Raw genomic sequence first — 13,941 nt, 5'->3', positions numbered from 1 at the left:
CATTTGAGCTGAGGAAAAAAATCCAACATAGTAGTTACTTCAATTTAATGGAAATAGGAACTCAAAGAGTAGAAATTTGACTCCCACTGTCTTGTTAGAAGTAAATTGTTCAACTCTTCCTAAGTCACCTGTATCAGACAGCACCTACAGAGAATGTATTTTTCAGAGCTAGAAGCGATCACAGAACATGTTGACTACATCCCCTATTTCATTTTTTATTCACTTATTTATCCAACAAATATCAAGGTTATATTGTGAGCTGTATGCTAGGGTTTTGAGAGTCATAGCAGATGCCCAGTCACTTGTTATAAGTCTTATGTATTAAATATTGAGAGGATGTCCAAGTATAAATGAGAGCTCACAGGAGGAGTCCTGGATATAGACTAGGGAGCAGTCAATGGAGGCTTCCCAGCAAATGTGATGCTCAACACACAAATAGCTGGAGGAATGTTCCTGGCAGGATAAACAATTTGTCTTGGGGTCCAGAAACAACAGAGCACCTCACTGAGACCAGGTCAGCATGCTGTCTTATAAGCTTGTTAAAGAGTTCCAGATTTAACCCACTGAATAATACAAAAGCATCAGAATGTTCTCAGCAAGAGAATGACATGATATGTCTTTAATTTTAAGGTCACTTTGGCTGCAGAATGGAGCACAGGTTAATTGGGGCAGGGGAGGAGGAGAAGAAGAGATTTTACCAAATTTGGATGGTAGTTGAGGCTTTCTGTAGCCCTCAGAATAAACTTCAAATCCTCAACAGGGCTCACAAGGCCCATCCTTATTAGACCCTCATCGTTGTTGTTTAGTCGCTAAGTTGTGTCTGACTCTCTCTTTTGCAATCCCATGGCCTGCAAGACTCCTATGTTCTTGGGATTCCCCAGGCAAGAATGCTGAAGTGGGTTGCCATTTCCTTCTCCCGCAGATCTTCCTGACCCAGGGATCAAACCTCTGTCTCCTGCATTGGCAGGAGGATTCTTTACCACTGAGCCACCAAGGAAGCCCTATTGGATCCTGACATACCTCTCATTTCTCACCTTCCACCCCCACTCCCTTCTTTCAGCTTCTCAGATGTGACCATTCTTTGCCCCCTGTGAGCCTGCTGCCTGATCTCTTTTTACCTTCTCTTCACCTGGTGAACAAGTCTTGCTAAACACATGGCACGTGGCTTAGGACATCTCCGATCTCTTCACCCCACCGCAGACAAGCATGGGCACTTCTGCCATGTGTATCTGTAGTAAGAGCAGAAACAGCATGTCTCTTGTTCACTTCCTGTCACCCATACTGGCAACAATCCTGGAACATCGTGTGTACTTTTTTTAATAAATAAATGATCTAATGGTGGCCTGAGGATATCTACAATTTTTTTATTTTTACTTTTTTTTTTTTTAACAAAAACTTGTTCTTAAAAGTACAATAGATTTCGAGACAAAACTTCATTCTAGCTATAGGTGGCAACAAATGTTATGGCAGGGAATCCAGGTGTTTTAAGAAGGATGGAATTAAAGATCATAATTGCCTCGGGCACAAGGAACAGCTTGTTTTTGCCAGATTTCTTAATTCCACCTAAGGCTGGGGACCTTTTCCCCATGGCCTTCACTTTCAGCTCCTCAAATGTCCTCTGCTCCTTCTGTTTCTGCTTGAATGCCTTATCTTCCTCATCCATTCCCTGGGCTTGCTTCCTGGGCAGCTGCAGGGTCTTCTTCTTGCCACCTTCATGCCCCACACCACACCTGCCACCCTTTCTCCAGACTCTGCCACCAGAAATGGAGGATGTCTACAATTTAAGGGCAGGAAGAGGAAGAACCTGGAAAGAAGCTCCAGAGAGGGGAGGAGAACTAGAAATGCAGTTCACAGAAACCAAGGGAACAAGTGTTGATCTCTTGTTTCCACGTGGCTCTGTTTACTCTCATAAACCACCCCCAAAGAGCGAAGGAGGGCAACAAACACAAACAGAAACTTCATCTTTGATGAAAGAAGGAGACAAATGTTCAGAGAATTTTTCAATATGAAAATTAAACAATAGAGGGAGTAACACCTCTTTTACCGTGAAAAGTAGAAAGGAAGATAATATGAATGGGATATAGGTAAGTTTGCTAGTGTGGTAGCAGAAAGTTGAAGTAGTTAGGACTGCTGGCTTCCATGTTCTCCATAAAGTCAGAGGAGAAATCACCTGTTACTAATTCAAGGGAGCTGCTTCGTGAAGTGGCTTAAAAATACGGAGAGGATGTGAACCTCTTCATATTGTAACCTAAGGGCTGTTTTTACAATTAAGTTCTTGAAGTTCACTTGGGCCCCTGAGAGTTACAGGAGTTCCTGGGAACTGGGGAGGGGAGTTAAGTGGGGAGAGGAAGCCAGACTACTTTAAGAAGGCATTTTTATGCAAGTATTGCTATCAAATTGCCTAAAGATATCAGATGATTTTGAATTCCCACAGCTCCAATTACTCAGGATTTGGGAGTGGGGGGTTTCCTCATTTTAAATCAATGTCATCTGTGTACCTAAGTTTGTATATGTATTGAGATCTTTGAATACAGACCATTTTTAAGGTCTTTGTTGAATTTGTTACAATATTGTTTGTGATTTATGTTTTTGCTTTTTGGCTACAAGGCATGTGGGGGTCTTAGCTTCCTGACCAGGGATCAAACCCTCACCCCCTGCATTGGAAGGCAAAGTCTTAAACCACTGAACCACCAATGATGTCCCCTGTATCTGTAATTTTGTATTCTCTTTTAAAGATAGAAGCAAGGTCCAATGCTGTAAAGAGCCATACTACATAGGGACCTGGAATGTTAGGTCCATGAATCAAGGCAAACTGAAAGTGGTCAAACAGGAGATGGCAAGAGTGAACGTCAACATTCTAGCAATCAGCGAACTAAAATGGACTAGAATGGGTGGATTTAACTCAGATGACCATTGTATCTACTACTGTGGGCAGGAATCCCTTAGAAGAAATGGAGTAGCCATCATGTCGACAAAAGAGTCCGAAATGCAGTACTTGGATGCAATCTCAAAAACCACAGAATGATCTCTATTCATTTGCAAGGCAAACCATTGAATATCACGGTAATCCAAGTCTATGCCCCAACCAGTAATGCTGAAGAAGCTGAAGTTAAACAGTTCTATGAAGACCTACAAGACCTTCTAGAACTAACACCCAAAAAAGATGTCCTTTTCATTATAGGGGACTGGAATCCAAAAGTAGGAAGTCAAGAAATACTTGGAGTAACAGGCAAATTTGGCCTTGGAGTACAGAATGAAGCAGGGCAAAGGCTAATAGAGTTTTGCCAAGAGAATGCACTGGTCATACCAAACACCCTCTTCCAACAACACAAGAGAATACTCTACACATGGACATCACCAGATGGCCAACACAGAAATCAGATTGATTATATTCTTTGCAGCCAAATGGAGAAGCTCTATACCGTCAGCAAAAACAAGACCAGGAGCTGACTGTGGCTCAGACCATGAACTCCTTATTACCAAATTCAGACTTAAGTTGAAGAAAGTAGGGAAAACCACTAGACCATTCAGGTATGACCTAAATCAAATCCCTTATGATTATACAGTGGAAGTGAGAAATAGATTTAAGGGCCTAGATCTGATAGATAGAGTGCCTGATGAACTATGGAATGAGGTTCGTGACATTGTACAGGAGACAGGGATCAAGACCATCCCCATGGAAAAGAAATGCAAAAAAGCAAAATGGCTGTCTGGGGAGGCCTTACAAATAGCTGTGAAGTCGCTCAGTCATGTCCAACTCTTCGCGACCCCATGGACTGCAGCCTACCAGGCTCCTCCGTCCATGGGATTTTCCAGGCAAGAGTACTGGAGTGGGGTGCCACTGCCTTCTCCCATATGCCCTTTGGATATGTTCAAACTTTAAGCAATAACATAATTTCTTGGGTCAATTGACTTAAAAATTTGGCATCTCTCTGTCTCTTCTTGGTGACCTTCAGCACTTAAGGCAAGGAGCAGGTCACCCAGGGCCACAGTAGACGGGAACAGGGAGGCCAGAAGAGAAGAGATCTATGGTTTTAATTAGAGGGTTTATCAGAGCTTGATTTTTCTGTCTTTAAGTATCAAATTAAATGAAGTCCTCTACTGCCTCTGACCTTGATCTATAGTGAAGCTCAGCATCTGTATAATTTAAATCACTCCTACCACTTCTTAAATAGTAAAATGTGAGAGCTGAAAGAAACTTGAGAAAACACCCAACTGAACCATCTTATTCTGTACCTAGAGGACATATTATAAGAAGATTATGGGTCAGTGGGTAAGAAAGTGAAATATTACTCATTGACGTTGGTTTCATTTCTCCCTTGCTACCCTGAAAGAATAAATAAGGCAATAAGATGAATACACAGTCTTTATTTTCTCTAAAATTGAGGCAAAGGCAACTCTTTAGGAAAAGAAACCATCTACATGATTGAAAATGGGAAGGTCCAAACTTATACAACGTTATATGTCAATTATATCTCAATAGAGCTGAAAAAATTGTTTTTAATTAAAAAAAAAAAAAAACTACTGGAAAGAGAGAACAGGCTGTTGTGCCTTTACACTGGAGCCTTTACACTATGGCTCCAGGATGCTCAGAGGAAGGAAATAAAGTCAGCCAAGGTTGAGCCAAGATCTTCCTGAGTTGGTCCAGACTCCAGACTAGCGTTACAAAGAGGAAAGAGATCAGTCAATAGTCTTTGAGCCTATAGATCCTAGAAAGATGTAACACTGATGTTCATCCCCTCAGCTGAGTGTGCTGACTGGCATTCCTGGTCTTGGTGAGGAAACTGAGCCACTTTCCCAGGTTCTTCTGCCATTCTCATGCCCAGCCTGACATCTGCCCCATTCTCCTGGCCCAAGAGTCTCTGTAAGTCTTGGAGAAGAGTGCTCTGTAGGTGTGACCATCTTATGCCATGAGCCAGCCTCATGAGAGTGTTGGGTGTGCAAAGATTTCTAGAAGGGTTGGGAGTATCACAGCAGGTCAGGGTTCACTACAGCAGCCTGCCAGGACAAGCCTGCAGGGTAGGCTTTCTCCTCCGTCCCTGTTTCTCATGGTGTGGTCTCGGCCTGATACAACAATGCCTCTTCCACCAGGTCTACTCCTGCTGGATTCCCAGAAGCTCACAGCTGACATTCCACAGGCGCTCAGCCGTTTTATTGTTCCGGGCCCTGGGCGACACCCAGGTCTTCTTGCAGTCACTGGAGGGCAGAGAAAGAGAGTGAATATCCAGGTGTGAAAATGGACAGTCCGGAAAAGTTCACGTCCTCCTCCTTGGAATAGATTTCTAACTGTATAAAATATATTAGATAAAAAGGAAACTAACTGTACTAAAACGCAATTTTAAAATATTTGGGGTTTTGTATTGACTTTTCAAAAATTTTAATTTTCTTGGTGTCGAGTTGATTTACAGTGTTGTGTTAGGCACAGGTGTACGGCAAAGTGGTTCAGTTAGACATGTATATATCTTCATTCTTTTTTAGGTTCTTCTCTCATAAAGGTTATCACGGAGTACTGAGTAGCTTTCCCTGTGCCATATAATAGGTCCTTGTTGGTTATCTGTCTTATATACAGCATAAAATATTTTAAAAACAAATGTATAGCAGAGGAACATGTTCATGTCACTTTGCAGTGGTTTCAGGGACCACTATTCAGAGGTCCACTATTTCAGAGACCTTCTGTTTCAGAGAGCACAGAATGTCACTTACGCTCACCAGTCCTTTGAAATCTGGTGGTGATCAGACCCCAGGCTAGCTCATCTAGTAGACCACAAAATGTCTATTCTTACATCCCATCAGTTAGTGCCAATCTCGGCATCTTTGGGAGACAGAGTTCACGCTGGGAAGCAGTGGCTTTGCCCTGGAGCTTTGTGCTATGTGCTATTTAAAAATTCATGAAGGAAGTCAGCCAAAAGCTTCAGCGAAAAGAAAAAGGCTCTGCAAAGCTTACCTGGAATTGTGGCCCACAGGCTTCAAACCGAGCCATGAAACCAACCCTTGTTGTTGTTGTTGAAACCAGTTCTTGCCAAGTTTCAAAGCTTTTGTTTAGTCACTAGGTCATGTCTGACTCTGTTGAGAACCCCATGGACTGTAGCCTGCCAGGCTCCATAGGATTTTCTTTTTTTTTTCCATAGGATTTTCCAGGCCAGAATACTGGAGTGGGTTGCCATTTCCTTCTCCAGGGAATCTTCCTGGCCTGGGGATTGAACCTACGTTTCCTGCATTGGCAGGCAGGTTCTTTCCCACTGAGCCACTAGAGAAGCCTATGTATCAAATCTAAGCTTCCTTTAAAAAGTAAAAGCACTTGCTTTACTGGCCCAGCCTGAATCCAGATTCCCCCGGCAGGCACACAGCTGCTACTCACCTGAAGTACTTGCCGCTCAGAGGCTCCAGGCCCTCAGCCAGCGCACAGTGCAGGCTGGTCTGGGCCCCCTCCCACGTCGTCTTGAGGAAGGGGGAGAAGAGCCGCCAAAGCAGGCACAGCAGGAAGGAGTGTCGGACCAACTTGGAGCGGACGATGCCTGGGTGCACTGCGTAGGTGGTGACTCCCGTGCCTAGGGCAAAGAGGGCACAGTTAGACCAGAGACACAGTCCCAGCCAGGAAAACAGCTCACCTCCTGCACCATCATGCACAAGCGACAAGAAGAGCCTCGAGAACCCCTGTGTTCCAAAGACACCACTTCTAGCCAGGTGGAGGTGGTGGTGGTGATTTAGCTGCTAAGTCGCCAGGTAGAAGCTCACAAGTAATTCATTGATGTTATCCAGAAAAATCTATAACTTTCTCAGCCTTCTATGTGCCAGATGGAATGCTTGGTTGAAGGTCCTATTTCAGTGTCATCTTTTCTTTTGAAGATTCTTTTATGTGGACTGATTTTAAAGTCTTTAATTTGTTACAATATTGATTCTGTTTTATATTTTGGTGTTTGGGCCATGAGGCCTATGAAATCTTACCTCCCAACCAGCAATCAGATCCATACCACCTGCCCTGGGAGGTGAACTCCCTGGACCACCAGGGAAGTCCCTGTTTCAGTGTTATCTTAATCTTTGGCTTCAATGGTGTCTTTGGAATTTCTATTGGAGGGTCTCAGGGGTAACAATTCTGTTAGAAGGTAGGAAGCTAGGACCTTGTTGTAAACTGCATTTGCCAGGCAAGCACATTTGATGAAGTATATAGGTTGAGGGGTGTTGATGGATATGATGGGGGCTACTGACAGGCCCCTAAGACACCCCTGCTACCTCTACTGTCTTCAGTATTTATTACATCCAAGGGCTGTGCCAGATATTTTACATGTTATCTCATTTGACTCTCAAAGAGGTTCATGAGGTAAGCAATACTAAGAAGCCCACTTATAGCTAAGAAAATTGAGTTCTCATCAGACAGGTTACGGAAATTGCCCAAGGTCCCACCTAGCAGGTTGCAGAGCTAAGGTCTGAACCCTGATGTAGAGCAAAGAGCATGGACTTCCAAGCGGCCTGGATTTGAATCCTGTCTCATTTAGGAATAATATATCCTGCTTGGGCAAGTTTCTTAAGATATCTGTGCTCATTTCTTTCTTTGTAGGGAGGGGAAAAATAATAGCATTTACCTCATAGGAATATTGTATTAAATGAGTAAAGACATCAATAGTACATGGCACATACAAACTCTCAATTATTGTTGTCATTATTAGTATTTTTTAACTTTTTATTTTATATCGGAGTATAGCTGATTAACAATGTTGTGATAGTTTCAGATGGACAGCAAAGGGACTCAGCCATACATATACATGTATCCATTCTCCCCCAAGCTCCCCTCCTACCCAGGCCACCATATGACATTGAACAGAGTTACCCGATTCTTCTACTTTCTGCATTCTGATAGTAAATACCATTTCCCCCAAACTCTGGCTTATTCACTAGAGCAAATGGTCCTCTAGATTCAAAGATATCAAAGTCAACAGCTCAACAAAAACTCCAGGGGAGCATAGAATCATAGGATTAAGAGTGGCCTCACCTCCCCTTACAGCTGAAGGGATGAAGTCAAGGGAGATTAAAGGGACATGTTTGCATATACACGTGGCTCTGCATATGGCAGAGCAAAAACTCAGACCCAAGTATCTGAAACCCTGACTCCAGGCAGCAAGTGGCCACTCTGTAGCTCAGCTCACCATGTGAACCTCAGCAGAAGGCCCAGTAAAGGAAGCAACCTGACTTAAATCACAGTCCCCACATTACAGTCCTTGTCCTTCACTTGTTGTATAATCTTGGGCTGGCCACTTCTCTGAATCTCAGTGTGGACCCATAAAACAGTAAAAATAATACTTATTCTGCCTGTTGCAAGAGGTTGTCATGAAAAAATCAGATGAGGGCTTCCCTGGTGGCTCAGTGGTAAAGAATTTGCCTGCTAATACAGGAAACATGAGTTCGATCCCTGATCCAGCAGCATCCTTTATGCTGTGAAGCAACTAGGCTTGTGCGCCACAACTATTGATCCTGTGCTCTAGAGCCCAGGAGCCGCAACTACGGAGCCCATGTGCCCCAACTACTGAAGCCTGCATGCACTAGAACCCACGCTCTGCAACAAAAGAAGCCACTGCAATGAGAAGCCTGCACGCTGCAACTAGGGAGTAGCCCCTACTCTCCCAACTAGAGAAAAGCCCTCACAGCAATGAAGACCCAGCACAGTCAAAAATAAATAAAATTATTTTAAAAATCAGATGAGATTATAAATATGAAATACTGGGTTGACCAAAAAGTCTATTCAGGTTTTTCTGTAAGATGTTATGGAAAAACCCAAATGAGCTTTTTGGCCAACCCAATAAGATGTAACAAAACACATAAGGTTTATAGGTTTTCCTGACCCCTGTTCAATTTTAACAGTCCTTCCCAAGGGCAAGGACTCTGTTTTATAACCTCATTCGTTTTTCACTCTGTTTGTAACCTCATTCTCCTTAGTGCACAGAGCTGCCACAGAAATGTGCATGCTTGACATTCTGACTTCAGAAGTTTCTGCCAACCTCGAAACTGGGCTGAGCCCTCGCTTTTGCCGTCTTAACTCTGGCCCTTTCTCTAGACTCACCTTTGAGCCTCTTGGCCAACTCGCGAGTGAAGAGCACATTCGCCAGCTTGCTGTGGCAATAAGCGGATCCCAAGTTGTAGTACTTGTCACCCTGGAGATCATGGAAGCGAATCTTGCCGAGATGGTGGGCCACTGACGACAGGTTCACCACCCGTGCAGGGGCGGACTCCTTCAGCCGCCCCAGGAGCAAGTGGGTGAGAAGGAAGTGACCTGTGAGGAGAGCCAGTGGGGGGGGAATGTAAGAGTGGACTGGCAGCCTGGGCTTGGGTGTGAGAGCTGGCGTATGACAGGACTTTAGCACTAGCTCACTCTCTTCTGGGTATGAACTCGTTGATACAATGAGCAACTTAGCACTAGTGGTCAGTCAGTCTGAGTTAGTGGAGTTCTCAAGGCAAGGGCCAGAGCTGGACTGTAGGTAAGGCAATACAGATGTAACCTGTAGTTATTTCTACCTTTGCCCTTGCCCCAGTGAGGGGCAACTGCGAGCTTTGGACATCTCCCCTCTAGCTATGATCACACAGCTGGGGCCATGGACTAAGGAAGGATGAAATATTCAGGGAAAATAACATGTGCTTATGATCAGAGAACATGCTCCATGACACCCTCATGAAAGCCATTGCCTTGAACTCTGAACCATAACCTCTCTCATACCTCAAGTCTCAAAGGTCTGCCTCCTCCATGGACCAACCCTTGGTTTACTTGTTACAGTAATTGACCCCCTGCAGCCAAAGATCCCTGCACCCCCACATCTGGCCCTGCCTGGCAAGTCTTCACTACCATGGTTCCCTTCAAGAATGACATTCTTCTTCCTGGTATCTCCTAATTTGGGGGATTTCTTAATGGTGTGAGTAAGAGGAGCTCACTTTTTTGTACTGGTTAGGAGAGAGATAATGAAGGAAAAACCAGTATGCCTTGCTTTTCAGTCACTCAAAGATACTCACCCAGGTGGTTGACTGCCAAGTGGGTTTCAAAACCATCAGCTGTTTTGGAATACGGGCACAGCATCACTCCTGCATTGTTGATCAGAATATGAAGCTGCTTTTCCTCTAAAGAGCACAGCCAAGGAGACCATGTGGTTAGCTGCCTGTCCCACTTCTGAGTGTTTGTTCCTTGCCTTTGGGCCTATCTCAGTGATATTCTGTAACCGCTGTCACTGGGTTTCTAATTTTGGTTGCTGTTGTCTTCTCGGACACCATTCATCCATTCATTCAGCAAATGTGTATTCAGTTACTGACTCGGGGCTGGGCTAGGCACTGGGCACACAGTGGTAAATAAGACAGACACTGTCCCTGTCCTTCATAGATTTCATAGTCCTTGATGGGAGATGGTCATTTTCCAAGATACAGAAGAGTATTAGCAGCAACACAACTTCCTCTAGTGCCTGTGGCCACAGAACGCTGATTCTCAGAATCAAAGAAGAGCGTGGCATCAGGGCCACACCATGATGCCAAGGTGCAAGCCCAGACAGGGAGCTGACACTTCCAACATCCCCACTTCTGGGGCAAGAGAATGATAAGGATCCTGCCCAACCTGTCCACCCGCTGTCCCTGTGCCAGTTCCCTGCCCTGCTAATTCATGCGGCAGAACCTGTCCAGTGGGATCTGTGATGGTTCTGATTTACAGTTAGAGATGGTCCAGGGTGGAGCAGCCACTCCCACACCCAGCTTCCTGCCTTTCTAGCCACCTACTGGGGCCTCACCTGCCAGGAAGCCCTCAGCAAAGGCTCGGATGGATTTGGTATCAGATAGGTCCAGTTTCCGTACCAGCACCTGGGAGTTCTTTGTATCAGCTTGGATTTCACTGGCAGCAGACTCCCCCTTCAGTACATCTCGACAGGCAATGTATACTCGGGCTCCTAGGGCCGAAACAAACAGAGGACTACAAGTTCAGAGCCTGGGCTGAAGAAGAGTCTAGTAAGTGAGTTCAGGACTGGTGGGCAGAGCACTCCCCCTCACCATTCTTAAAACAATGAGTGGCTATATTGCCACTTCTGGATTCTCTTTGCTATCAGCTTCAGCCCAGGCTGGGAACCCTGATTTTCACAACCCTGGTTTTATATTTACCATAGCTAAGGACCTCCTTTTAGAATAACCAACCTGATCAATATTATACGCAGGCATCACTGTTTTCCTTACTTTATATAATAAGGAAGGGGCAGGCAGGAAGGAAGGTTTCAGGACATAGAGTAAGTTGGTGTCCCAGCTGGACTTGAACCCCAGGATCCTTGAGTTCCTGGCCACAACCTCAAAGCCCAGGAGGAAAGATAAGGGAATGTGAGCAGAGCTCCTAGCAAGAAAGGCAGAAGGTCCTGCCCTGTGGAGACGAAGGGAAAGACTTGCCTCTGCGAGCGAGCTCTCTGGCTGTCTCCTTGCCGATGCCTGTGTTGGCACCAGTGATCACCACCACCTTCCCAAAAAGCTGCACATCTGTTCTACAAACCCCGCCAGCAAAGAACTTCCTATAGGCAAAGGAAACAAAACATTTACGCACCATCTCTTCTAACCCCAGAAGGAGATTCATAAAACCCACCTGCCCTCAAAGAGGGATTTCTTTGCATTGTTGTCAGGAGATCTAAAGCAGCTAATCTTCAGGGGACAGCATTGTCCCAGTGAGCAAGACAGTCTCCTGCTTATCAGCTCAGGTGGGGAGGTCATGTGCCTGGAAGCTACAAATGATCATCAGAGCAAATAAAATCAATTCTCTTGAGCCAGAGCCAATGGAGACCTTCCTTGTTAGATAACAAAGATATCTTGCTCTTAATTCTAGAGGTTCTCAGAGGTCAGATTCCTCCTCTAACCTGCGCCACAAACATGAGAGGGGTGGGCATTCGTGCAATCAGTGGTCCTGAGCCCTCGGTCTCCAATAAGCATCAGTGGTGAGTAACTGATGAACAGCACCTCCAGGGGTTCCATATGTAAACATGGCTCTTGGGTTGCCTTGCCAGTTTTAAGAGAGCCAGAATATTCTGCCATCTTATTAGAGATTTCATTCTAGCCGTCAGTGCACAGAGAGGAAAACCTCCCTTGCTCAGACCTCTGTGCGAAGAGCATTCTTTTACATAGAGTTGACCTGACAAGTTCCCCAAAATAGGACAGGAAGGAACAGACCTGACATGACCTGAACATCATCCAGCTGCCAAGCACTAAGCCAGGCTCTTTCCAAGGAAATTTAATTCAGTCATTCTGTTATTATCCCCATATGACAATGGAGAAAGCTGAGGCTTGAAGAAGTTCACTTGCTAACAGTGGTAAAACTAGAATCTGAACCCAGGTTTCTCTGCCAGGACCTAGAGTAATACTTTGTCCTAGATATGTCCCTTTAACCTTCTTGGCCATCAGCAATTTAAAAATTCTCTAGTCAGAACACACATTTCTCTGACAACCCCAGAAATCTTACAGCAAAATAGCCATCCCCAAACATTACTTGTCAGTAGTTTCAAAGTGGGGAGAGTTTGTTTCCTTCCCAAGATGCCTGGTACTTAACAATGAGTCCCTTGGCATGGACCACCCATGATAATGCAGCAAGCCCACCTTGACTGGGGATACTGAAGAAAGGGAGGTCTTCAGAGGAACCCAAGGGAGTAGAATGAAAGAGCAAGGGCTCCCCCATAAGATGGCTTTCAAGCTACTTACTAGAGTCATCCATGCAGCCTTTCACTAGCTTCAGAATTCAAACCCACCTCTCCTCTCCCAGCCCCAGGTGCTTCCTTCTCATCTTCCACCATGGTATTCATAACCACCTCCTTCCTTCGTGCTTTTTCTGCCTTGACTTTCTCTCCCTTGGCCTCCATCCCTTTCTCCTCCTTCAGCAGCTGAGAACTCATCTCCTTACAAGCTCCATGGCTCCCAACTCAGGGCTTTGTAAACTATTCAATGAATTACTGAATTAAGACAAACCTGATGGATGGAGCGATCACATACAGGAAAGAAAGGAAGGAGGTGAGCAGTCCCAAGACAACCAGCATCTTTTCAACTTCTTTAGTTGCTGCTGCTTCAGCAAGAGCAACTTCTACTCCAACTCTGGCTCAGGCTCCTCCTGGTCTGGCTCCAACTCTTGGCTGCTTCTTGCTGCTTCTCTCTCCTCCAGCTCCTCTCGATCCTGGGTGCTCAGCAACAGCCTGGCTCTGAGTGTAGCCCAGAATCCTATTTAAATCCGAGCACTGTCAGAGCACAGCCTGCTGGGAGATGTAGTCCTGGGGGAGGAGGACAGAGAAAAGAGCAGAGCCTCACATTAGCAAAGAGAATGAGGGCAGATGGAGAACAGCCCCCTAACTTTCCCATCCTCAATCATTTATCTTATCTAGGAGGTGTATTCTCTCAACCACCCCCAGCTCCACACCTGCAAAATAGAATATTTTTAACTTTAGCAACAGACCCCATGATATTTGAAATACAGTGTGATTAAAATAGACAAGGAGAACGATGAGAGAATTCAGCAGAGTGGTTTCCCTTGATGGGGAAGGGGTAGAGATTGGGGCGGAGCATGTTAGGATCTTCTGGTGGGGGGTGCTGGGAGTGTTCTGTTCTTTGAGGTGGCTGCTGTTACACAGGTGTGCTCACTTGGTGAAAATTCACTGAGTCATGCACTTGATCTGTGCACTTGGTGGTTTTTTAAAATTTTTTATTTATTTTTTAGTGTACTTGAGTCTTCATTGTGGTGCATGGGCTTCTCATTGCTGTGGCTTCTCTTGTTGCAGAGCACAGGCTCTTGGGCATATGGGGCTTCAGTAGCTGTGGCTCATGAACTCAGCAGTTGTGGCCCATGGGCTTAGTTGCTCCACAGCATGTGGGGTCCTCCTGGACAAGGGGTCAAACTGGTGTCCCCTACATTGCAAGGCAGATTCTTAGCCACTGGCCCCCCACCGAAGCCCTTGACTGTGTTTATGTTCT

The 13,941-nt window shown here is 45.2% G+C and overlaps 1 protein-coding gene across 1 annotated transcript; it reads right to left on the bottom strand.

The window, feature by feature from the left end:
* Positions 1-3,873: 3,873 nt before the first annotated feature.
* Positions 3,874-13,181, bottom strand: RDH12 (retinol dehydrogenase 12). The gene is made up of 7 exons (XM_019967984.2): positions 12,949-13,181; positions 11,392-11,510; positions 10,752-10,907; positions 9,994-10,098; positions 9,053-9,262; positions 6,359-6,548; positions 3,874-5,196 (listed from the first exon to the last, which is right to left on the bottom strand). Exons 1-7 carry the CDS (start codon positions 13,014-13,016, stop codon positions 5,094-5,096), a joined length of 951 nt encoding a protein of 316 aa, XP_019823543.2. The 5' UTR covers positions 13,017-13,181; the 3' UTR covers positions 3,874-5,093.
* Between the last annotated feature and the right edge of the window lie 760 nt (positions 13,182-13,941).

This window comes from Bos indicus, chromosome 10 (assembly GCF_029378745.1).
Source record: "Bos indicus isolate NIAB-ARS_2022 breed Sahiwal x Tharparkar chromosome 10, NIAB-ARS_B.indTharparkar_mat_pri_1.0, whole genome shotgun sequence".
Lineage (NCBI taxonomy): Eukaryota > Metazoa > Chordata > Mammalia > Artiodactyla > Bovidae > Bos > Bos indicus.
Note: the sequence above shows the minus strand (reverse complement) of the source record. Positions and strands in the feature narration are given on the sequence as shown.

What these genes read in the sequence shown, in the direction of transcription:
- RDH12 (XM_019967984.2), bottom strand. Translation starts at nt 13,016, where the DNA reads ATGCTGGTTGTCTTGGGACTGCTCACCTCCTTCCTTTCTTTCCTGTAT. An exon ending in GTGATCGCTCCATCCATCAG is followed by an intron (nt 11,511 to 12,948) that starts GTTTGTCTTAAT and finishes CTTTGCCTATAG; the next exon opens with GAAGTTCTTTGCTGGCGGGG. An exon ending in TGCTGAGGGCTTCCTGGCAG is followed by an intron (nt 10,099 to 10,751) that starts GTGAGGCCCCAG and finishes TGTGCTCTTTAG; the next exon opens with AGGAAAAGCAGCTTCATATT.